General features: G+C 39.5%; 1 protein-coding gene across 4 annotated transcripts in view; it reads left to right on the top strand.

The window, feature by feature from the left end:
* Nucleotides 1–25,511, top strand: part of ZFYVE26 (zinc finger FYVE-type containing 26) — a 47,120-nt gene extending 21,609 nt beyond the window's left edge. For 3 of the 4 annotated variants that reach the window (XM_051791366.1, XM_051791363.1, XM_051791364.1), the window contains 23 exons: nucleotides 4–109; nucleotides 765–1,501; nucleotides 2,044–2,240; nucleotides 3,108–3,212; nucleotides 3,801–3,923; nucleotides 4,671–4,847; nucleotides 5,997–6,243; nucleotides 7,356–7,454; nucleotides 8,124–8,281; nucleotides 9,185–9,354; nucleotides 10,660–10,688; nucleotides 12,440–12,561; nucleotides 12,645–12,865; nucleotides 13,488–13,635; nucleotides 14,770–14,979; nucleotides 15,797–16,012; nucleotides 17,401–17,598; nucleotides 17,895–18,097; nucleotides 18,946–19,087; nucleotides 19,644–19,703; nucleotides 20,990–21,172; nucleotides 22,002–22,046; nucleotides 23,115–25,511. In XM_051791366.1, the coding sequence (XP_051647326.1) occupies nucleotides 4–109; nucleotides 765–1,501; nucleotides 2,044–2,240; nucleotides 3,108–3,212; nucleotides 3,801–3,923; nucleotides 4,671–4,847; nucleotides 5,997–6,243; nucleotides 7,356–7,454; nucleotides 8,124–8,281; nucleotides 9,185–9,354; nucleotides 10,660–10,688; nucleotides 12,440–12,561; nucleotides 12,645–12,865; nucleotides 13,488–13,635; nucleotides 14,770–14,979; nucleotides 15,797–16,012; nucleotides 17,401–17,598; nucleotides 17,895–18,097; nucleotides 18,946–19,087; nucleotides 19,644–19,703; nucleotides 20,990–21,172; nucleotides 22,002–22,046; nucleotides 23,115–23,324 (4,106 nt within the window). In that variant the 3' untranslated portion in view covers nucleotides 23,325–25,511. Of the gene's footprint in view, nucleotides 1–3; nucleotides 110–764; nucleotides 1,502–2,043; nucleotides 2,241–3,107; nucleotides 3,213–3,800; nucleotides 3,924–4,670; nucleotides 4,848–5,996; nucleotides 6,244–7,355; nucleotides 7,455–8,123; nucleotides 8,282–9,184; nucleotides 9,355–10,659; nucleotides 10,689–12,439; nucleotides 12,562–12,644; nucleotides 12,866–13,487; nucleotides 13,636–14,769; nucleotides 14,980–15,796; nucleotides 16,013–17,400; nucleotides 17,599–17,894; nucleotides 18,098–18,945; nucleotides 19,088–19,643; nucleotides 19,704–20,989; nucleotides 21,173–22,001; nucleotides 22,047–23,114 lie in introns of those variants that run through there. The other variant, XM_051791365.1, reaches the window with a different exon arrangement.
* The last annotated feature ends 38 nt before the right edge of the window (nucleotides 25,512–25,549 follow it).

Here is a 25,549-nt window from a genome sequence, read left to right on the forward strand (position 1 = left end):
AAGATACATCTTCAGAAGTTAAAGTGGGGAACCCTTTCATACTGTTGCAGCAGAGTCCATCTCAGCTGCTTTCCCATCTTGTTTTTGAGAAGCAAGTTCATCCTGACAGGTTGGTGCTTTTCAGATAATATACTTCTGTACGTTATTTTGGTGTTCTTGACTTAGTACCTCAGACATGATTAAATTCTTCTCTGGCTACTTATCACAGGTACTACAGGTACAACCTGCTGTGTCTCACCACCTCATCACTTGATGCTGCAAGGATTAGTGTGTAGGGAGGGGCTTAGTCACTGGCTTCTCCACCAATCTGAAGATTTTTTGATAGGGAAAACAGTGGCTCCATATTTTTAACAATTACTACCTGTTGTGAAGTGAGGATGCATTTATGTGGATTTTTTTTTAACTGAATATGTGACAGTTCAGAGGAGTGCCCTTGCAGCTTAACAATGTAATAAAATAAAATAGACCAGTAGGGCTTATTAAGAATACTGGGCACGACTCTTGCCCTGGTTTGCATTGGTAAAAGTCAATGTTTGAGGAGTAAGTTCCTTTTCTGTAAAGGAATGTCAGCATAAGGCCTGAGTTATTAATATTGTGCTCTATGCAATTTTTTCATACTGAGTAAAAATGGGATATGTAATCTTTCCCTGTATGTACCTGGGAAGAATATTAGGGGGCTTGTTTCTCAAAGCATTTAAAATATTTATGAAAATATGTAAGTGTAAATTGTGCTGGGTAAGCCAGTTCTATTTTCAATCCTACAGACTTTCTTCTCTCCTGGCTAAAGAAGAGCTGAACTTGAATGTGCAGCAGGTTATTGTTAACTGTTGCTGTGAACGTCTGTCCTTGTGCAGTGCAAGGCAAAACAGCCAGGCAAAGTCTCTTCTGACGAACCTCAGCAACTTGGCACACCATTGTGCCTACCAGTGCCTGCCAGATGTTGAAATACCTATTCACAATTCTGCAGTGACCTCTGAGGATATCTCCACTCAGGCCCCATCCTCTCTGAATGACTTGAGCCAGCACACACTGACTGCCTCCTCCCTGGACTTCCTAAAGTCTCAGTCGAAGCTAATGGCCACAGTGGCATGTCTAAGTGCATCTAATATACAGAAAATTCACAAATCAAGTTTGTCTTGGATGGAGTTTCGGGGCAAACGGGAGGTGCCCTTAGGTTTGGAACAGATTTCCAAGGAGTGTGAGGCGTTGTTGAAGCAGTTCCCAATATTGGAACGATTTTTTTTTGCTATGATTGAGCCCCTTCAGAATCAAGAGGAAGGTAACAGTTTGGCTACTGTATTCTCTGGCAAGATATACATATCTCTGGTTCTCCTAGGATTACATTCCACTACAGCTGTTAAAGTATTAGCAGAAGTCTTTGAACAAACTCTGGCTGCAAAGGATTGGGACAGGGCTCTGAAGGTCTTGGATCTATATAGTCAGGATGTGGAGGAAGTGGTCAATGTGAAGGATGCTGTGCTGAGCTGTGCAGCTGCTGAAGGTAAGAAGGATTAAGTCAGACTTTTTTTGCCTTCATCTTTTTTCTTTTTAATGAAGAATGCAGCCTGGATCAGGAGGTAGAAACTAAAGTAGTGGTCCTTGGGCAAATCCAGAGATGGAAATAGATCCTTTTCCTTCCTTCATCTTGAATTTTCTTTCTCTGATGGTGTACTTTCTGTTTTGCAAATGTGCAAATCCCAACCAATTTAGTACAAGAGAACTGGAATGCATCTGTGGTGTTATTTTTATGTGAAGAGCTGAATACATCAGGAGACAGTGATCATTGTACTGTTAATGGAACATTTCTTACAGCAGTATCATTGTCATGCATGGATGATGTGTACTGTGAAAGGAGGTGCCTTTTGGAGTCTGAATAGTAAGTATCTGATGCTAACTTTGGTTACTTCCCACAAATCTGATGCTTACGTAAATTTTTCAGCCCTGTACTGTTTTGGTGGTGTGATCCAGCAAGGCTAGGGATTTATTTTTATTTTCCAAATTATAGAAACTGAATTTCAAACTAGTGTTTTGTTTCCTCCACAGATAAGGATGGTTGGCAATACTTGTTCCCAGTAAAAAATGCCGTGTTGAGAAGTAGGCTGGCCCTGCGCTGTCTGGACAAATGGCCCCTTGATGCCTGTTTGGAAATCCTAGCTTATTGCATCTCTGACCAGGGTGTAACCAATGAACTGAAAGCCAGTCTGCAGAGCAGGAGGAAAGAACTTCAGGTTTATCAAAAGGTACAAAGTCGTTGTTCAAGTAACCAGTGAGATGAAATAGGCAGCAGGAAGCTAATATGCTTGCCCTCTGAAAAGTTTTAGCCCTTCCTTTGTTTTAGATCATGATAGCTTTTCAGGTCTTTCACCGAAAACAGTTCATGTTAAGTAATGAAGTATCCAATTAACACTCAGCTTTTTCCTTTGTAACTGTCCCACTCTCCCATTAGCATTCAGGTCTGCAAACGTGATTGGATGTAAATGTTTATGTGAGTCTGCTTGTTTTGCAAAGTATTTGTTTTTTCATTCTATACAAATGCTACAGCCTCTATAAGCTTTCCATGGCAATTCATAATTATATAAGAGACATGCAGACAGTGTACAAGACTAGTGGTCCAACAAATGAGTTTGTATTGCAGTCAGTTCTTCTCACTGCAAGGGAGTGCAGATACCCAAGTTGAGTCAGACAGGCTGGCCTGGAGTTCAGCATGGACTGAGAAGCCAAACAGAGCAAAAAGAGGAATCATCCTTGCTGAGCTCTGTCTAGTGGGGGTTCTGCTGACAGTAGTTGTCTCTCTGTTAGTACCAGCAATGTCTGCAGTATATGTGTACTTTTACATCCATACTTATTGCCATATAATCTTTGAAAAAACTTTGCTTATAAATGTGCTTTGTAGACTCATGCCTCCGAGACAATTACATAGTTTTTTTGGAGTGCAAGGGCATTTCATCATCCCTGAAAAGGGCTAAAGATCATTGTGGGTCTCCTTTTTGACTTTTTCTTTCTATGAAACAGCTTTTGAAGTGATCAGCTCAGCTGTTTTCATAGACTGTTGATTGCTGTAGATTAAGCTTTTAAAATTTGTGCTACTCTAATATTAACTTTTTCAGATTTTGAATGTGCAAAATGAACCATTGTGGAGTGACTGGCAGGATCTGAAAAAAGCCTGCAGTGATGACCCCCAGACTGTCATGAATATCATTCTGAAAGCAAAGGTTAGGCATCATTAAGTGAATTTTTTTGGATTAAAATACATTAAACTTTGAGTAGATGAATTCATTGAAATAGCATCTTAAAAAATGGATCAGTGGAGATTACCTTGGGAGGAAGGATTTCTTTACTCAGTTCTGTGCTGCAGAAACACATGCAGATCTGTGTTTAATGTCAAGATTTACATGTACCTAATAATTCTTAAGTTATAACTCTTACTCTGAGATAAAACCTGTTCTTTTCTTTTACAATTTGCAGATTTTAAAATAGTGTTACTATGGGCATAATACAACCTTGATTATTAGGTAAATGCTAACACTGCAAATCTGGCTGGCTTTAAAAGTGTCTCTCTAAAAAACCAACTTGCTTACCATGAGATGAGAAGGTATTTTCAATGCAAGCTGTGGCTGACAAAATTGGCTATCATCTTCTCCCCCTTGTCAATGTAATTATTTACTTTCTGCATATGGTAGAGGAGTCTAAGCTACAGAATTTCTTGGAGTTGATCAGAACTCTGGGAGAAACAGCTGTATCAGGAAGGGCAGAATTTGTCCTTTTATTTTTTACCTTTTTTTTTCCCCTTAATTCTTTAGGATTATGAGCTGTGTGAGGAGTGGGGACACTTATATCCTGTCCCAAGAGAAGACTTGATCAACCTGCACCATGAGCACCTTCTCCACTTACTGGAGATGGGAGACATGGAGAAAGCATTGCAGGTAATAGTAAGACTCTCTCAGCCTTATATCCACAGGTCAGATAAGTTGACAACCATTTTCCCTGCCTTCTTTGTGTGTGTTTTCATGGTCTTTTTGGTTCCACCCTTAAGAGATGCTATTTGCTTAGATATGCTTTCAGGATCCTGGCTTTCCCCTGTTCTACTTAAGTGAAAATTGAGCTCGGCAATCTAATTCTTGGACTTTATAGCTTAGTGTCACTTACAATGGATGTAAGTGGAAATACAAGGCTTCTTCTATTTGAAAAATAATAATGAAATGTGTCTGTGCTGCTTAAGTAGAAGAACCAGGAGTGAAACTAATAACATGAATTTCTCAGTTGAGCTTCAGTGCCCAAATTAGTGAAATGTTAATTCTTTTGGTTTTAGTAATCATGAAGCTGTCACTTAGAGTGTGTAAAATAAAGTGAATGCTCTCTCAGCCTACATAGCTTTGAAAATACTCTCGAAGCAAAGTGAAGACTTCTCATCAGTGCTCCTTCTGTCCTATTCCTTGCGTAATTTTTTTCTTCCTTTAATTTTAAAAGTATTTTGATTAATAAATGGAGAAAATAGGCAGTGAGTAGTCTATAAATGGATTTTTTAAATCATCCTTATGTATATAAGACACTTGTACCAATTAATTTGCTTGCTGGAACATTGTAGGATAATAATGTGTCAGGGACTGCCTTTATAAGGCTGCCTTCCAGGAATGTTATAGAGTTTCAATGTATTTTGTTTGCTTTTGTAGCTCTTACAAAGAATTGATGACCCTGGTATTTGCCTTGCCATCAGTGAACAGTGCCTTGACCAGCTTCCAAACTTGGCAGCCTCTCACTTCTTGGCTGATTACCTCACAGCTCACTTCTACGCGAGTTTGACAACAGCACGCCGCAATGAAATCCAGGCACTCTACATAGGATCCAAGGTGAGTAACACTCTTGCACTGTGGGATTAATGGCAGTATAGAATTGTATAAGTAATTTTATAATGCATAATGTTGTCATAATATGAAAAGTCTGTAGGTATTACCAGAGCATTCTCACCATATCAGGTCTAAGGTCCTGAGTCTCAGGATCCAAAGGAAAGTTAGAGATGCCTTAAAACTTCCGCTTCTCCATCTTTGCAGTTCCATATTATGAGGTGGTTCTAACTCCCAGTATGAACAGAGCAGTCTTGTGTTTGAGTTGTAGGGAGTAGAGGAACACACAGACTAAAAGAGGGTAGAGTGGAATAAAATAAAATTGTGGTGTTTATCAGAACAGTTGCTATCTTTGTCCCAAGTGAAGATACTTGGGACTCAGCTGATACTCAGCTTACTTTCTGTGTCAATAACACCAAGTGTCCTACATATGCCACCTGTATGGTGTCTTTGACACTTCATGTTTCTCCTAAGTGCCTTCCAGAGACAGACAGTATCACTCCTTTTTTTGGATGGCCATTGTCTTTGCAGGTTCTGTGCTCAGCCTGGGAATAGATGCATTAATCAGTACATTACCTTAGTTGAATGCTTTACATGTAAACAAAATATAGTGTAATGTCTGTTTTGGTGTAGGACTACAAATAGCAACTCTCTCCAGTGTGTGCCACAACAGTATTCTGCTGGGCTTCCTGTGTCCTTACATGTTCCTTTTGAAGACATTATTTAATTTGAAAAGTGTTCATATTAACTGTCTATCTAGAGGAGAATTGCTCTTATTTTCTCCTCTTAACATTTCCTCAAATGATGGAAAGATAAGGATTGGGCTAATATGCTTTTTATAAGCTTATTTTAGTAAGAAAATGTGCTCTACTCTGCTACAACATACTTGTCACAGGGTCACAAAAGGTTTCTACTCTTCAATATCCTCTGAAATGAGGCAGTGTTTTATAGAATAGAAAGTGGAAACTAAGTAATTTCTGCAAATCCACTCAATAATTTATAACAGAAGTAGGAATGGGTCTGAGAAGTCCCACCTCCTTTTTTTTTGGCCTCCAGCTGTTATTCCGTTCTCTGCATAAGCTACTGTGCTAGTTTCTTGTCAACACAGATTTGAAGGTGTATAATTTTGTCATACACTTTTTTCTTGTGTCTCAGGTGCTGCTGACTCTACCTGAGCTCTCCCGTGTTAACTACTTCCACCTCTCTTCAAGGCCACTGCTCATGCTGGAACAGCTCCTCATGAACATGAAGGTGGACTGGGTAGCTGTCGCTGTGCAGACACTGCATCAGCTCTTGGCTGGGCAGGAAGTTGGTTTTACTGTAGAAGACATTAACAATTTGCTTTCCAAGTATGCAGAAAAAGCTCTCAACTTCCCTTTCACATTAAAAGAAAAGAGATCAGGTGACTGCCTATCAGAATGCTGTTTTTCATTTTGGAAAGATATCCCCCCAGAATCATTTCAGCAGTCATGCCACAACATTTTTAGATGTGTGCCTCCAGTCTCCCTCTATCTCAGATCATGTTCTTCAAGTCTTTGCCTTTCTTGTAAACAGATATTTTCAAGGACCAACAGCTTCAAAAATTTCTTGGACTTTTCCTCTATTGCTCCTTCTTGGGGTTTTCTTTTATTGCATGATACTGATCAGTTTTATTTTATTCTTGTTTAAAGTGAAGTCACTGATGACTTAAGCAGTTCTAAAACCTGCAGCCAACTGCATCTTCCCTCAAGTAGAATGGGGATTGAATCTTCTGTAGTATTGTCTCCTACCACAGTCCTATTCTTTTTTCTCATATAGAAGACTTTTAAACTTGTAATTCTGTTTAACATTCTCAATATGGTTCTTCCTTCTGGTTTGCCAATCCCTTTTCATCCAGGTTGTCTTTGGTTCTCCTACATTTGGCTCCTATTAAGGTTTTAGGGTTGGAACAGCAGAGGGTGCTACAGATCCAGTCCAGTGCTTTAAATGTCACTGTATTAAAAATGATATGTGTACCTATCTATATCTATTTATACCTCCAGATATGGTACCAACTTGCATTATGCCAGTTTCCAAATGTTGACTTCATTTTGTGATTTAAAGATGCAGCTCTTTCTAATGCAAAAGCATCAGACTTATCTATCTCTTCCTGCCAAATGACCCATATATTTGAAAGTATGTACGTTCCTTCCACTGCAATGTGAAGCTTTTTTTGCCATGAGGATCTTGTGTCAACCAGTTGTTTTTACATCTGAGATTTATTCTCTGCTGCATTATTCCTGTACCTATCAGTAATCATTGCTTTGATAAAGATCCCTTTCTTTGTTTTTTAGGTAATTGAAATTTATATAGTTTTGCATTAATTTCTGTGGACTCATTTTCATGAAAACAGTAATTTTTAATTACATGAATAGTCTTGTTTTGTGCTGACATTCTTATGTACTCCTGTGAATGGATTCCTCTAACCTTGAAAACAGGTAGATGTATTGGCCTGTGTTGTCCTAATTTTTTTTTCCTTTCTTCCCTTTGTCCTAGATTCTCTGATACGTATCCAAGACAGTCTCAATCAGGTATTGGAGTGTGAAGCATCATCTAAGTCGGGATCATCGGAACTATCTCCTGTCAGCTTTACTGGTAAGATAAAGACCATGGTTTAACCTCAGCAGCACCTAAGTATCACACAGCTGCTCACTCACTCCCCCCACCAGCCCCTTCACAAGTGGGATGTGAAGGAAAACTGGAAAAGAGTAAAACCTGTGGGTTGAGATAAGGACAGTTTAATAACTGAAATTAAGTTTAATACAATAACAATAATGATGAAGATACTGATGATGAAAAGGGATATATGAAAGTGAGGAATAAAACCCAAGAAAAACAGGTGCTGCAAAATACAATTGCCCACCACCCGCTGACCAATGCCCAGCCCATTCCCCAGTAGCGATCAGCCCCCCCAGCAAATTTTCCCTAGTTCATATGCTGGGGATGTTGTTCTGTGGTCCTTAAATTTAGGTTTTTTTCTGTGACCTGAGGAAAATAGCGCACCTTGTTTTTTCTGAGCGGCTCCACTTACAGTTCTTATACACAAATAAGTAGAAACTTAAGCAATTTAAGCCAAAACAACTGAAGAATATTTGTAGCTAGGAAGCAACCACAAATTCTTCTATAGGTTCTATTCAGCATCTAATGCAAGAGGTGCTCTCTTTGTAAGAGGTGCAAAGCGTGTGTAGTGTTTTCCGGTACTCAAGACCCCATCACACAGCTTAAATCCCATTCCATGCTTTTCATGGCCTGGCTCATTTTCAGGTGTAACCATATCTGCAAGTCCCAGAGACAGGAGTCTGCAGCAGAATTTGTTTCCTCAAGAATTTGTGCCTCCTGAGAAGCCACCACCGAAGCAGCAATGGATACCTGATGACACTGAAACGATATGTATGGTTTGCAAAACTGAACGCTTTACTATGGTAAGGCGCAAAAACAAAATACAGACAATCCTAGAACTGTGACCTTAATATGAACACTTCCTCATAATCTCTCTTAAGAGACACTGGCTAGTTTAAGCAAGGTTATCTGCATCACCATAGGCCTGATAAGATTGCCAGTCCTTTGATATTTAACCTTTAGTTTCAATTTAGTGTAGTTGAGGAGACTGGCAACAGTTAGCTCCTTTTAGAGTTCTGTGAAATGATAGAGCCTAAAGAGGATCTGGTCATCAGAGAGAAGACAACTATGACATCTCAAAAATGTGTAACAACAGCAGTATTAATATTTCAAAAGGCTGTCTAGTTGACTGTGCTGGTTGGTAAGAAATACCATGGTCATCATATAATTCAGGTTACCAGTATAGAAAATTAAATCTTTGCTGTTGGTTGCACTTTTCTAAAACATACTGTTTCAGAGTATTTAAGCGACTGCATTGGTACTCTAAGGGAGAAGATTAATTTTTAATCTTGCAGGCAGTCTGTTATCTTCTACTGCTTAGAAACAGTACTGTTTTCTCAAAGTAGCTGTTGCTTCTGAATTTTGAAACTACTAAGATGGTGTCAGAAAAACAGTCTACAGCTTTCTGACTTTTCCAAGAGATGATCTGATTGTGATAAAAATTGGGACAATTTAAATAATGGAAAGCCCAAGACTGCAGCAAACGTATTTTAAATACTGGCCTTTGGGTTTTGGTTTTTTTTCTTTGCCATGCCCTCTTCAGAAAGGAATTGTAACAGGGAGAATCAATCACTGTGTAGTTCTGAAAAGCCTTATCCTGCATGATGTTTCCTCTCTTCAAAGGAAGTTTTCTCATGAGTGGAGATAGATACAGGAGGGGACTTCAGTAAATTTTTTGTGGCTCATCCATAACCTCTTTTGCTTAGTTTAACAGGCGCCATCACTGCAGGCGCTGTGGGAGGCTGGTGTGCAGCTCTTGCTCCACCAAGAAAATGGCAGTAGAAGCTTGCAGAGAAAATCTGTCTCGTGTGTGTGATCAGTGCTATGGCTACTGCAACAGAGAAGGTCTGCCTGGCTCGGTGCAAGACACAAGCCGGTGAGTCTTTCTGCTCAAGTTCTCCTCAGTTACATGTACACAGCAGAGTACATGAATGGAATGAGAGAGGCATAAGCATTTGGTTTATCTGGATAATATAATAACATGAGTTTTTTGGCCTCCAGCTGTTGGGATTTCCAGGTTTAATAGGTGTGGGACTGTTCCTTACGCCTCACTTTACTTTTCACATTAGAAAGGACACTGGAGAGCAAGACAAGTCTTGAATTCTTTAAGCATCAATTAATTATTAACTTAAGAATTGAATGCTTTGATGCAAAACATAGCACATACTGCTACAGTGTGACAAAGTTTCTTGTGGTATACTCCGTTCCTGGATTAACATTGCATGTTGACAAGCTCTACTGAACATATCAGTGTTTTAATGTTATTCCTTAATCCCTTGATTTTGACTCCTTGAACCCTTGGGGACTAAAAAGCAAGTTCGTGATTAGATAGGCTTTGAAACTGCCTTTATTAAAAGGGACAGCTGTGATGACATATTTTCATGATGTGGTTGCTTTAAACTGAGAATAGGACTGAAATTCATTGTATGTAGGTCAGCTGCTGAGAAGTGCAACTGAAAAGAGTTTTACTCTCTGTGACCTTGAGCAGGCTTGACAGGGTCACAGAGTAAGATTTGCTCTTTCCAGCCATGCTTTCAGGTGCATTTCCTCTTTTCCTAGCAAGCCTGCAGATAGCAGTAACCACTATGGCAGTATCAGCCAGCTTCCTAGGAAAAGAGCAATACTGTGCAGATCTGAAGAGGAACCTGTGAAAAAACAAGGAGTTACTTCTAGCTGAACCAGTTTGCATCAGAACAGTTGCTTATGCTGCCATATTAGGTCAGCAGAGCCTAACTGTGAGCTTGAATACCACCTGTCATGTTTTAATTCATTAATGCCTGGGGTTTTTTATATTCACCATATTTGTGTATCAAAACCAACTGCATCTTAAAGACAGAGACCCAGATGCCAAAGACTTCATTTTAGCTCTGACGTATCCTGGTACTGTGCAGTTCTCGTTCTCAGTGTCTGCTTTTTTATGATGTGTGCAGCTATAGTACTATTCCTACAGAAGGTCATAAGAGCCAGTTACTTAGTGCAGTTGCAGAGGTGGGATCTTAGATTTCCAGACAGAAGGGGTAGTGGCACGGCAGTGGGTTGGATAGGACAGGGAGGAGAATAGATGTTATATTTTTACACAACAGTGTTCTGAAAAGGCTAGCCACAGTAATGTCTTTTAAAACTGTGTTTCCCCCAGTGTGCTGAAGTAGGCATGATGGTTCTTTCTGTCATTTTATTGCAGAATAGAAGAAGATCAGGACCAAGTGGAAGGTAAGGAATGGAGTAATGTTAAACCTCTATTTTTTAAAGCTCCTCATTAGCAGTTAGAAACTGGAAGCTAATACATCTAGAAATATCTAGTTGCAGCTGAAGAGTGATCAAAACTTCAGTTACATAATATCACTGATGATTTTTGCATGTACAGGCTGAAAGGAGCATTTCAAACTTCCGTAAATTGAGGTTTAGCGGAGATGTCCGAGCCAATATTGAATGTGTTGGATGGGTGTAAAAGAAAGGAACTGAAAAACAGCAATTGGAGTATGCACTTTGCATTCTAGAAACAGTCAGAGGCTGTGGTATGAGTAGGAATTAATTATCCCACTACAGAGCTGTTCTGAGTGGTTCTCTTTTTACAAACCATGACAGTGCAATTCTGAATACTACTCAGTGTGCTGTGGTGTTTTATACCCCATATTGGCTGGACGTAGCACAGAATGAGGCCCCTCTCATGGGTCTGGTTGTGTCCTGAGTTCCATTTCTTGTGCTGGTTGTGTGAATATAGTAATTTTTCTTTAATGTCTGTTTCCACATCCAGTATGATAAAGTGTCAGGAATAATAACAAAATTTAATTGACTTTTTCTCTGCCATACCAGAAGGTATTTACTGTATTTTTTCCTTGTTCTAGTGTTTGAGGTCATTCTGCAAAATTTTCCTACAGTGACGTGAAATTCTGTCAGAACAAGATATAGTTATTTGAAGTTATAACAATGACATGAAACATGGTGCAAAACCTGCATTCATGTGTGTGCTACAAAGCAAATGAGAATATTTTTCCTCACTTGTTCCTTTTTTAAGTATGATGGACTATTTGAGCATTTTTCTCCCCCTGCTGTTGATGGAAGTTTGCGTTACTGCTACCTTTCTTTCAAGACTGAAACAGCTAAAATGCAGGTTTTGAGCTGTTGCTTCTGGTTAGATCTTTCTCTTAGCTTGCAGCATTTCTACACGTTACTGGACCTATATGATCCGTTCAATAAGAGTGAATAAGAGCAATGTGGAAATCCTCAGATTTAACAGGGAAAGAGTTTTATTTTGCTTTTCTGACTTATCTGATGCCTACACTCAGATGACAGACAGTATTTGATTTGAAGCTATTCTGGGTTATGAATTTCAAAACAGATATTTCCTTAATCTGCAGGAAAGAAAACGACTTTTCACAGAAATTAAATGTCTTGAATCATTTGGTCAAAACTCCAATTTTCTGCAGTGCTGTTTTATTTGAAAATCTAACATTAGAAGTTAGGTCATCTTCTCACAATCTTTTGGCTTAAAACTCCTGGACTATATGTTCAAATAACCTGAATTATAGAAGATAGAAGCAGTTTTAAGTCAATTTAGCCTGTTTTTCTGTTTCCCTTTTGAGCCAAAACCCACAGCTCTCATATTTCCACTTGCCTCCTCAGAAATATTTAATGAGTTGTCTGAGGGAAGGCTAAAGAGTGGAGTTTCCTGCGCTTGATGCCCAGTAGAGAGTTGGATAATCATTTGAAGATGTGTTACTGGAACCAGGTTTTGGTAATAGTTATAGTAAGTTTAGGTACAATTTGGCAGCCTGCTGAGGAATGGAAATATTTCTGTAATCTGTGTGCTGGACATGTAATGCTGGTAGGAAGTGACACAATGAGAGGATTATAGATAGCAGTTGCAGGACAGTGTAGGAATACTCTGTGTTATGTGTCCTTAGCCAGGTTTCTTGCTTCTTGTACAAGGATTTTACCTGGTGTTTTCTTTTTTGCTGCAGAAACTTCTAATAATGAATATTCCACAGTGGTGCGAACACCCAAGGCAACTGAGCTGGAATGGATTTTTTCCCTGAATGAAGAGGAGAATGAAATTGTACGCAGTGAATTTTATTATGAACAGGTGAGAAAGAGAATGCAGTATAAGCAGTTCCCTGGAGAACTACCTCGATACCTATATTTGTCTGTCTTTCCTCAAATTGTCAGGCTCCCAGCTCTTCCTTGTGCATTGCCATCCTTAGCCTGCACAGTGACAGTGTAGTGTGTGGCCACCAACTGATAGAACACTGCTGCAAGTTGTCCCAGGGGCTCACTAATCCTGAGGTGGATGCTGGTCTCCTTATGGACATCATGAAACAATTGCTCTTCAGTGCCAAAATGATGTTTGTAAAAGCTGGAAGGAGCCAGGATCTAGCTCTCTGTGACAGGTGACTTAATCAGTTGTTCACTAGGATGTATTGAGATACTGTTGAGAGCATTATCCTTTTTCACTGAGAGTGGAGGGTGGGAGGGTTGTTTTGTGTTTGTACTTTGGACATTTTAAACAAGAAGTTCATAATGTAATAATAATATAAGAGTTCAAATAGTAGAAGTTCAAGTAATATGACCACTTAATAATTACTGAGGAAATTCTCTGATTAGGAAGAAATGATTCACAAAGACTAAGATAAATATTTCACTTCTGATATTGTGTATCTGCTTTCAATCTATATTTTAATACAGGATTTTAAACCTGTGCTTCCTGTGAATGAACATTTTACACCTCTTCAAGTTTTGTCCTACAGAACTTGAGGTGGCAGGTGTAATATATAAATTTCACATGTACTGTTTTGATTTGGCAAGACTGAGATGGTGTCTGCAATTAGCATGTTACACTGAACATGGCAAAAAAACCCCAAACAATAACAAGTGGTTTGAATGGGATAGCATGATGGATAGAGAAACCTAATATACTGGTGATTAGGAACCGCTGTTCTAAGAGATGTCATTGACATAAAGTTCTTTACTGTATGATAATAGTGAAAGTGTATGTATTTGTTTAACCTCTAGCTACATCAGCAAAGTGGATGTGTTGAATATTTTGGTTGCTGCTGCCTACCGTCCTATACCATCTTTGGATCAGATTCTTCTCCCAGCAGCAGTAACAAGATTAAGAAATCAGCTTCTGGAAGCAGAGTACTATCAACTAGCTGTAGAGGTAATGCCAATGGAGGGATGTCAGTGTTAATGCCTCTGTACTGGCTTCTGTTTTTCTCCCTCCTGAATTCAGATGGATATGATGTGTGAATGGACAATATTTAAACAGTTACAAACTGAGATTAAGTTTGTAGACAAGGAAGAAATAATTATCTGGACGTGAGAAAAAATTTCTGAGAAGGGAAAATCCTGCTGTGGAGCAGGCTGCAGAAGGGAAAGGTAGCAACCTTGCTTCCTGGGACAGTTAAGGTTGGAATGGACTAACTGCAAGAAAGTCATTAAATGGAGGAATTTTGCATCCAGTAGAAGGAACAAGACATCCTTTGTGGCAGGACTTTATCTGAAGCTTGTATGTTTGATTTTATTTGTCTGTAATCCCACAGTAGACAAAAGTAAGGCACCTTTTCTGACTTGGAAATCAGCAATGTTGACAAATCAGTGCATCAGAGCTCATCTGGTGTAGTTTATCATATTCTATCTTCCTCCTACTCCCAGGATATTGTAATCCTGTATGATGGCATTGCAATTTGTTAAGTACAGTATTATGATACTAAAACAGGATTATGAATTTTTAAGGGGTAATAAACAGATGACCTATATGAATAAAAAATATTAATAAATAGATGACCTATATGAATAAAAATTGCTCATATTTAAAAGCAACTGGTCTACTGAAGAAAATCAGGAATAAATTTTATCAGCAAAGTTGTATGAAATAAAAAATATCCTGGTGGTTCATGAAGTGTCTTCTGTTGCTTTTTTTAAAACCACAAACCTGATGAATTCTGCTCTGTAAAAATCATGTGCTTTAGAAAAGCACATGTGAAAATGTCATGTTTTAAAACTGATGAACTGAAATTCCCGGATAAACTTGTATGATAAAAAATACTTCCACATTTGGAGATCCTGGGTGTTTTGGTAGTTGGCCTTTTGTGCCAGTAATATGGTAATAATCAGCAGGAGTTTTTCATGTGTTTTTTTAGTTGTTGTTTGTTTTTAATGGGAAATGCACTCTAAGAAGTGAAAGGTCACAATCACAGACTGTATGATAAGCCAGTTTTCCTATTTTCTGTGCTGGGACTGTGTTGCATTACATTTTTACATCATTTGCAATAACGAATTATTTTGATTTTAGGTTTCTACAAAATCTGGATTGGATCCAGGTGGAGCATGGCATGCCTGGGGCATGGCTTGCCTTAAAGCTGGAAATTTAAGTTCAGCAAGAGAGAAGTTTAACCGATGTTTAAAGCCACCTATGGACCTAAACCAGCTGAACTATGGTTCAAGGCTTGTCCAGGATGTGATACAGTACCTGGAGGCCACAGTGAAGCCGATACTCATTGCAGTAAGAATCTTCTGTCTGCTCTGAAGGGCTATAGCAAAGCCAAGTTATGATGTTTTAATACACATCTTATAGCAATGTATGTTGCAATATCAGGTGTTAGGGTATTTTTCCTTCTTTGTCATGATTGCAAATCGCAAAACGAATACTGTTGAAAAATTTGTAGGTGTTTCATCACAGGATTTGATAGTAATTTGGGGCATACTTTGTGGAGGGGAAAGAAGCCGTACTGCTTAACATGTTATTACGACAGTTTGAGGAAGCTAAACTCAATCCCTGCAACATATTGTGATTCTACAATGATGCAGTTTTTCTACCGAAACTCTGATAACTTTGCAGGAATCCAAAGGAGAATTTCAAATGCTGTCCACTCTTCTTTTCTCATGAAAAAACACAATTACATGGTTTGGAATTAGCTCTGGAAGTCCGGATTAGGGACCAAAAAATTACTTTTAGGATCTAAATAACTGCAGAATCATAATGATTAAAGAACACTTAGTAGTACATATTTTAGGAGAATGAAAAAGCCAGTTTGAACTAGGCTATTAAGTAGCTGTAGGCAGTGGAATTGTGTTTAAATAAGCCTTCTGCTTGTCCTTGGAAACAGCCATGATGGCTACAGCAACATTCAGCACCTCTGTTGATAGCAGGGTTCCAATGTAGTGTTTATGAAAAGCATGACTGGATTCTCATCCCTCTAAAATAATACATATTTTAAAAACAACAATAACAGAAATGCTTTAGGGCTGAGTGACAAGACCTAACTGAGAAGAAAATTTTTCTCTTACCACTTGTCATTGATTCTCTGTGTTAACGGCAGGATGATGATTACTTTGCCACATTGAGGGAACTTGAAGCAACACTGAGAACAAGAAGTCTGTCTCTGGAGATGATGTGTGAGGGGAAGATTCAACACAACAGCTACTATCAGGAGTGCTTGTTCTATTTACATAGTTATGGCACTAATCTGGCAATAATAAGCTTTTATATGAGGCATGACTGTATGAGAGAAGCACTGCTTCACTTGTTAAATAAGGTGAGTAATTTAATTTGCCATCACTGAAACTGAAATTTGAAAAATGGTAATGAGCGTCATGTAGTGTTCTGGTAGTTTTCTGCACAGGAGTTTTCTGAGGTCCTGAATGTTGTTATACAAACTATCCAGTGACTGACAGTTCAGTCACATGAAAAAACAACTTTGATCTTTATATCTTGTGTTTAATCTCTCTTCCACGTTGTGTTGAAACAGGAGTTTCTAGAGAGGAGAAAACTGCTTTTTTTTTTTTTGTAGATGTTCTGCATCAACAGCACTTTGTCTTTTTTTTCTATTAAGCTGAATACATGGGACTGTTGTCATACAGTTCAGAGGACCTGGAAAATTTGCCTTTCAAATATGTCCTTTATACCAATTTAAATTTGCTTTTTAAAAAAATTGCCTATGTTTGCAATGTTGGTGACATAATTTTACTGGTTAAGTAGTAGACTTAAAAAATTCTCTAGCCATACAATTTGATGGGTAAGTTTTGGGCAAGGAAACTGGTAGTGATCATGCAAACTAGAGAGCAGAGTTTGTTACCCTGAAGCTGTAAGGTACTGAGCTTCTGATGAAACATTTTGCAGTTGGTTGGAAACATTTGTGTACTTGTATCTTATTCTGAGATTTAAAACAAAAAAAGTCAAAAAAATGTCATATCAAGTTTTTAGAACATATATACAGGCCATGTTGACACATATTAATGTTGCTATGAAAAGAAGCACATGTGAGGCTGCATTTGCAAGACCATAGTCAAGAGAACAAGGGAAGTAAATATCCCCCTCAGCTCACTACTTGTGGGGCTTCAACTGGACTACTGTGCCCAGTCGTGGGTTCTGAAGTACAAAACAGACACTGTCAATGTGGAACAAGTCTAGCGGAAGGCCACCAATGGCTGGGGGCCTGAAGCACATGATGTGAGAGGAGAGTGATAGAGCCAGGTTTTTCCAGGTGAAAGAAGAGGAGGCAAGAGGAGATCTATGTACTGTTTTCAGCTACCAAGTGGGTGATTAGAGGGAAAATAGAGCCATGCTTATCTCACATGCATCCAGTAAAAGGGTAAGAGCAAGGGAGATTCCAACTGGATATAAAGGAAAGTTTTGAGGTTTTTTTCAGTGCGTGTATTTAGACATGGGAACTGGGCTGCAGAGAGGCTCTTGAATCACCCTACTTTGTCATGCTCAGAACTTAACTGGACAGGTCCAAGAACAATGTGACCTAACTTGGAAATCATTCTTTGAGTGGTGTTTTGAACAAAATGACCTCGAGAGACTCCTTTCAATATAAATTAGTTATTAATTTTATGATCTCTGTCACTTAATACTCCTTTATGTTACATAAGGAAAATAAGCTACAGTGGCTATGCTTCAAGCTAATTTTTGTTTGTGTAGGAATCCCCATCAGAAGTATTTATTGAAGGGATCTTCATTCCAAGTTATGAAAGTGGAAAACTGCATATGCTGGAGAACTTACTGGAAACCATTGATCCAGGATTGGAGAGCTGGGGAGTTTACTTGATTGCAGCCTGCAAACACTTGCAAAGAAAGAACTATTACCATATTCTGTATGAGCTGCAACAGTTCATGAAGGTAAGTTGAGGGACAGTGCCATCTTTCTCAGTGAAATGTTGAATACTGTTGGGTCATTTACTTTGGTGTAAATCTCTGTGTTGGACAAGTATATTTTTGCTACTTTACAGTCCTAAAAAACAGATAGAAAGGCTGAGCCTCACTGAAGCTGACCTGCTGTTTGTGCCATAGATCTGACACATTGCAGTAACTTAACTGTGCTTAGAAGAAAACAGAGCATTACCTGCTTTGTGTGAGTGCTTTAGTACAGACAACGATTAGTTTGGTCCATCTGATCTGCAGTACATTTCTTCTAGGATCACGTCCGTGCTGCCATGACCTGCATTAGATTTTTCACTCATGGAGCAAAGTCTTACACTGAACTGGGAGGAAAACAGACGTGGCTTCTAAAGATCAAGGACCACCTCAAAGTCTACCTGCAGGAGGTCTCAAGAAGTTCAGGAAGGAAAAAAATGGCATTCACTTTTCGGAAGAAAATGTCTGCTACAGATGTGTCGAGGTATCTATAAGCAAAAAGTTGAGCTATAGGAGAGGGGAAATTCAGGCTTTAGACTCTTTTTTTTTATTGGTTGCATTTAAGTTGGCTTTAGCTAACGTGTGCTGGTTGTGCCTGACCCAAATCTGACTTTTATGTAGTTATAAGTATAGGATTCCCATCACTTTTTCCCCCGACAACCCAACCCAGGAGGTTGTTGATTGTTTCTACTAAAAATATGTCTGTGTATCAGATTATCTTCCTTTAATTTAAAAACCAAAAACTGTACAGTGCATAGACAATTATACTTTAATCTACAAGTTTTTTTTCTTTTTCTCTTCCTTTTCTCTCCAAAAAGCAAGCAGCTTTATGGTGCTTAGCTGTCTACTGGAGTTAACTCACAACATTCAACTATGCACAAGTTATAGGTGCTAGAGATAATAGAATCCCTGTATTCAAAAATCAAAGTGTAAATTTAGCCAAAACTCTCATGTACTTGAAGTTTTATATCTTGGTTTCCTTAGGGGCTTTTTTCTTTCTTTTTTTAGGCTAGACACAAACTTGGGGGGGAGTGTGTGTGATGAAATGAAAAAGTGGGTGTGGATATTTATTTGGAATCCAGATTGTCTGGCTCACTTCTTTGAAATAATGTGAACAATTGCTTAACTTCAGCTTGTCATGTATGTTAAGCACACAGATCTGAAAGGCAATCTCATTGCTGCAGACTTGGCTGCACAAAAGACAAAGTCAAAAAATAAAATAATTCTTTATATCTTCTTTTGAAATTTCTTGAAAAAATTAGTAAGTTCACATAATTAATAATTGACACTTTCTCTATTGCAAAATAAAGTCAGAATTTTCTCACTCTCTAGGCACATCAATACAGTTGATCTGCAGATGGAAGTAACAAAATTCCTGCATCAGTGTGAGAGCTCAGGAACATCTCAAATGACAGGTTCCTCCTTGCCCACACTCTTTGGAAACAATAACATGAAAATGGATGTTGCTTGCAAGGTACTTACTGCTATTTTAAAGACAGCTCTATTTTCTTTCAACAATACTAACTTGATATGAAGGTTGAAGCATTTGATGGCTGGGGCAGCCAGTTGTGTTTGTCATGGGCAGGTTACTTATGCATGCATGCAACCCATCATTTATGAAAAGTTCATGATTTTTCTCAAAGTAGCAGAGAACATGAGAACTTGGAGCTCCTCTCCTCAAACTTCCAGTTTTCAGAGGCAGAGGATCCCAAATACAAATAGTAATATGCCTTTTGACTATACATCCTATTGTGTTCTGAAGCAAGGCAAATACTGCTGCTATTCTAACCATTCCTAACTTTAGCTCATCTCCATCTCTAAGTTGCCTAACATCCCACAGGGAATCAATCAGTATGTGTGACAGTAGACCCTATATTTGCTGTACATGTTGGGATGGTGCTGTTTCCTGTTGAAGTAATGCATTGTCTTTTGACCTCTGGGCAAAATCTGAATTTGCATTAATATTATTTAACTGTATGTAATGAAAAAGGCATGTGCATCCCCAGACTTGTCTGTGCCTTTCTTTTCAGGTCATATTGGAAGGCAAAAACATTGAGGAGGGGTTTGGGATTGCATTTAGAGTTCTCCAGGTATGGAAAAGCTTGATATAACAAGCAATATTATTACAAAGTGACTCCTGTAAGTAGCAATTGTTTAAACAAAAGCCCTTTTTTTTTTCCCAAAATGTATTTTAAACCCCAACATAAAAAACCTCCTGTGAAGAAAAGTCACAAGTTCAAGTTTTATATGTCCATGTATTGGAGGAAACTTGGTAAGGAGATTAAGATGCTGCTTCAGTAGGACATGTCCAAACTAATTGGGTCCTACAAAGGAATTAAGTACAGCTTTTCCTTTGCTGTGCACCTTGTTCAGTGCCTTAACGCTGGCAAACCACACTCATAGATGTGTGTGGGGAGCTCTGACATAGTAGCTCTCTGCAGTTCATGAGAGCCATGCAAAGACACAATGAGTACATAAGGCCAGGGCTATGCCTGTACTATTCTCCTGATTTGAGACAGCAAAGCTGATTAACTGGAAACTCTCTGGGGACCTCTCTTTCCTCATATCTGGGTAGAAGTTGAGGTACTTATCAATCAGCATAGCTCATGAGCCTCCTAAGTCTTCAGAGTGTTTTTTATCCATATGGTAAGATGGTAGAGGAGGGCCACTTTTGGACAGAGGTGGCACATGGAAAGAGTATTTATGGATGTGGCAGGCCCTGCTCCTTCTTTCAGGTCACGATGTACAAGGCAGAACACCTGTTTGTAGTGAGATGAAGAGCCTTAGAAAAATAGCACTTCTTAGCAGCAGCAGTCACTACGCCCCGGTAAAAATGGAGCGGCGAATCTAGCTGCCCAGCATAGCTTCTGTTTCCATCCTTTTTTTCTTGCCTTATTCATGGCAGGATCAGTCTGCAGTTTTTATCATCTCTTCCTTCATACGGGAGCTGGTCAGTTCATATGTACAATGGTCAGTTGCCTCCTGTTTCTTGGAGTACACAAAGGGTGACTGCTGGTCAGTGGCTGGAGAAATGTAGTGGGAACATACTAAATGAGGGAGAGGTGGGTAGAGACCTAGGAAAGATCTTTTGTCAGAAGAAATAAAACTGATTTTTTGCCACCCTGAAAAGAAAGCGTTAACAGCGCTCTTGTTCTTAAGCAAAATTGATTTTTACCAGTCTGGTTATAGAAAACCTTTCAGCCAACCCTGAGTGTTAGTGACTGGAAGACCAGAGGCTCCCAAAACAGCTTTGACTTTTTGGAGCATGGTGTGCTATTTTGTCTTTAGGAGAGATTGTCTCAATTGTATAGACTCTCTTTGAGAAAACCTGCTGAGAACATTAAACACGTTGCTCCACTATTCCAACTACCTCTAGGACTTCCAGCTGGAGGCTACAGAAGTGTACAGCAAAGTGGCCAAGCAGCTGGTGAAGCAGCAGAAGTACAGTGAGATCCGGCAGCTCCTGAAGTGTGTCAATGAGTCTGGAGTGGCAGCAAAAAATGATGGGGATAACATTATCCTGAACTGTCTAAATGAGTTCAAGAACATTCCCGCTGAGGTAATTCCATCCTGGGTTGTGTCCCTTTTGAAGTAAAATGGGTATATATAATACTGCCTGCAGGGAAATCTGGTGCCTGTGCTGCTCTTCTAGTGAGTTTTTCAGATCTTCTGGCTCCGTACTTCGTGCATAGCTTAAAGATGGGAGTGCATGGTTTGCCTTATACAAGGTACTCCGAGAGGAAACAAGAAGTAGCTGTATCATGCTCCTACCCTGCACTTCCCAAATGAATACCCATGGTAGGGAGAGAACCTTTGCTTCACAGCATCCTGCCAAATGCTGCTGTTTGGAGTGGGAGGTGTTCCCTTCAGTGAAGCTTCCCTGGCTAACACAGAGAATGTGTCAAGGCAGAAACCTTCTGCCTCCATAGGAGACAATTTTATGATTCCCTTTGCCTACCACAGGTTTTTTCCCATCACAGTGAAGGAAAGTGCTGCACTCTACTGTTCTGTTAATCAGGTTAGGGGACACAATCCACCCTTTGGGTCGGGGTGGGCCATAGGGCCCAACTCCTGCTGGGGTGTAGAGAACCTACAAATTCATTTCATGTAACATCAGCCATGTCCCTGGGGGACTCCTAGGCTCATAGCATTCTCTAGAGATACCCCATAGACATGGAAGGCAGGAGAAGCTGTGATAGAGGGAAGAATTGGAATTTTTTTTTTTTTGTATTTTCTACATCTGTAGCCTTTGCAGTTGGGACAGTGCAACCACCTGCTGTGATCTCAGCAGCCCTTTCTGTTCACAGGGATTTGATCTCTGATGGGGTAGAGATTTGCAGACTATTGTCACTTTAAATGTGAACAACTTTTCCCTTCTTTGGATACAGGATCTCGATAATCTGATTCAGGATATGGACAGTGATGAAAACAAGGTAAGTAAAAGTACAGTAGAGGAACTCTTTTAGCAAGAGCTGAACAGCCAAGTCTTGGTCTACAGCCTGTGGGTTCTCTTTCACGATCTTTTTCATCTTCATGCAAGCCAGATTTTTGAAGGCTACTTCCTAGATTGTAGAGATCATAGTGAATTCCTCAAGGCCCTGGTGTTTGTGACTGTAGAGCTGTGACATGAAGGTACCAGTTGGTACTATCCCCGTTAGCAACTTCAGAGTCCTCAGAGTGAGAGCTAGGCATTTGCTGTAGTGAGAGGAAAAGTGTTACAGAGGGGCACGTTGGTGGGTTTTTTGGTTTTGTTACTCAACTTTTCACATAGGTGCATGCAAGTTTCTAGTAACAGCAGACAGCTAATGATGACCATTTCAGCTTACTGTTTCAGGATTATACTGTTTTGTGGTGATCAAGGGTTAGATGGTAAAACTTGTCCAATTCTGATTTTTTTTCTCTTAGAGGAAGTGAGGCCTAAACGACTTTGTTTCTTTGCTGGCTTTCATAGCAGCTGCCCAAGCCACTGGAAAGTCACACATAAATATGTGAACTATAGATACATGTTTATAGAGGTGGCTGTGGCTCAGTGTTTGTGGATTCTTGTAGATCCTGAGTGGCGTAGCTGGGAATGAAATCTTAAGATTTGTGACTGTCCTCTGTCTTGCTACAAATGGGCTTTTAATTGTGCCTTTCTGTAAGATCTGTCACTGAAAGACGGGAGCTGTTCTAGAAACAGCAATGGAAGAAAATGACAGGTTTAGACTCCTTGCTATGAGGATATGGTAAATTAATGCACAAGATAGGATTCGTGATGCTATTTTCAAGGTCTTACAATAAAGGAATTTCTACAAGACACAAATGTAATAACATACAGCTGTCTGTCTGCCTTTTTCATTGGGATTTGCTTCCTGCCATGCTCTGTTCAGTAATATGGTACTACCACCACCTTGTAATACAGACTTTTGAACTGGGTATTTCCCATGAATCCCTCGCTTAGGCTTGTCCAGTTACTTTACTACAGATTTCTAACCAAGGTCTGATTGCCTCTTCTGCTTCAGATCCAGGCCTACGTGATGTGTAACAAGCTGCGCTCTGCCTATCTGGTGTCGGTGAGGCAGGAGAAGGGCAGAGCGGTGCAGCTGGTGCAGCACGTGCGGCAGCTGGCCGAGAGCAGCGGCGACGACGTTGTGAAGGCCATCTGTGCCCAGTGGCTCTCTGTGCACCAGCCCAAGATGAAAAATCGGCTTGCCCAGGGCACCAGGAAGTAATAAGTAATTGACATTTGCCATCATACAGGAGGAAAAGGCTTCAAGACAGCTCAAAGGTTTCTGGTTCAGTACTTCTCGGTAAAATGGAAGTCTCTTGACTCATGCTGGTGGGAAATGGATGCTGCTAATGTGCCTTTGGTGGGGAGGGAGCTAAATTACAAGTGCCAGTCCTGTATTTTGACACAGTCACTACCTCAGGGTGTTTTTTGACTCTTTTTCTGACAGAGGTGGGGGAGGCAGTTTCAAACTGAACAAGCAAGGATTTAGGTGTATGGAGAGAGCACTTCTCTTTCTGTTTCTGATTTTGGTTTTTGTTTTTTGTTAGTTTTTAATTTTTGGGGGGGGGTTGATATTTTTTGAAAAGCACTGAACTTAATAATATGGGCTTTTTTAATCCAGAAAACATGTAGAGAGGACAGAAAAATTTTATCAACTCAATGTAGCCTAGAGGATAAACTTTCTGATTATGGGTTTCCTGTAAAAATTTTCAAGATTGGAGAGATCTTACAAAGACTAAAATTCAGAGATTTTTTAAGCCTCTATACAAACCATTGCTACTTTTTTTTTTATTCCCTTCACTAGTACAATATACCCAGTTTCTTTAGTTTGTTTGAAAAGGTAGGAACTGATTCTTTATAGCAGGTTTTGTACTTACCAGTTACACTGTGTGATGTGTGCCATACATATGGCACTTCAGCCCTTACTAGATGAATGAAGCTATAAAGGGCATATGCTGTAAGGGGAGTACAAAGGGAAAATAAGCCTTTAAAATATCTGAAAAATCACGTACCTCTTTCTTTGCTATGGCAATACCCAAAAAATTGTTGTCATGCAGCTTTATGACTGAGTAGTTGACAGTAAACTTCCACAGTTTTTCATCAGGTATGGCAGAGAATATTTGATAAAGCAAGCTGTGGCAAAATTTAACAGGTGGTCTTCTATCCCTGTCACACAGGGATTTATTTATTTATTACCAGGATAATCTGTCCCTGTTAAGTACAATAGAACACCAAACTGGACCTGCTGTATAGACAGGCTTTGCTCTGGAAGTGTTAGGTTAATCAGTTTTATGAAAAAAGCAGCCGTCTTCGTGTAATGGCCGTGTAATGAGGGATGCTGAAAAAAGCAGCTGCTTCCCTGCAACTGTGATTGGGACGTGAAAAATTGGCAGAAGTGTGGTAGACAGTAGTATGACCTTCAAAGAAAAGAAAACCAGAACAAAACATGGCATTCCACAACAGTTTGTCTTTACTGTTTACATGTATTTCAGCAGAAGTAGGAAAACTAATTCACTTTTTTGTTAAAAAGTTGTTTACTTCAAAAGAAATGACAGGTTTTCTGAAGTGTAACCGAATTGTAAATAGTTTTATTACATAAAATAATTGAGACTGTCAAGTAAGAGTTTTGCACTAACCCCAAGCTCACTGTAATGAAAGAACAGACTTCCATGGTATTGGAAAGGATTTGGTCCATCTTCAGGGTTTCAAGAGCAGTGCCCCACTGACACAAACACCTCTCTTTGGAGGCACTCTGCTCACCAGAGCAGAGCTAGAAATGTCTGAGTAAAGCGGTCAGAAATGACCACATGGAGCTTTCAGAATCCCTTGACCACAGATTTACATTATCTCATTAGTGAGCAGTACTAATGAAAGCTTTTGTTTCCTTGGCCAGACTGACGTAGCTTTCCATCAGCTTACAGCTGTTAGGCTAATCCTAAAACGTGACACTACCTATGTCTTCAATCGTTTTTAAATCTCTAATTATGGGGAGGAGGTTTTACTGCTTGTGGGTATCCAGATCTGCATTTCCGCTAACACCTTCTTTTCTGCTCGAGTTCCTTCAGCTATACAGAGCACAGAGAGTGGAGTTTGCTGTGCAGACCTGTCAGTTCCGTACCTGCCTTTCTTCCTGACCTCTTTGCACTGTACCTGATGCACTTTATATAGTGTTTGCTGTAATTTGATGTTCTTAACCCAGAATCATAGGGATCTTTCTCATACCAGCAGAACCTGGAATTTTGATCCTGACTAACTGCCTTGTGTCACGAGTAGTGGAATTATCAAGGGGGTTTGAATTTTTGTCAGCAAAAAGGGATTGACTACTGCCAGTTAAAAAGAACTTCTCTGTTAATGACTAAGGTTTGTTTACAGTGATAAAAGAGAATAAAATATTGTGACTGTTAATGTATCTCCTGTTTAATTTTTATCTCAGCATAGCTGGGGGTC

Source organism: Manacus candei, unplaced genomic scaffold (assembly GCF_025592945.1).
Source record: "Manacus candei isolate 608988 ecotype Guabito, Panama unplaced genomic scaffold, ASM2559294v1 h1tg000033l, whole genome shotgun sequence".
Lineage (NCBI taxonomy): Eukaryota > Metazoa > Chordata > Aves > Passeriformes > Pipridae > Manacus > Manacus candei.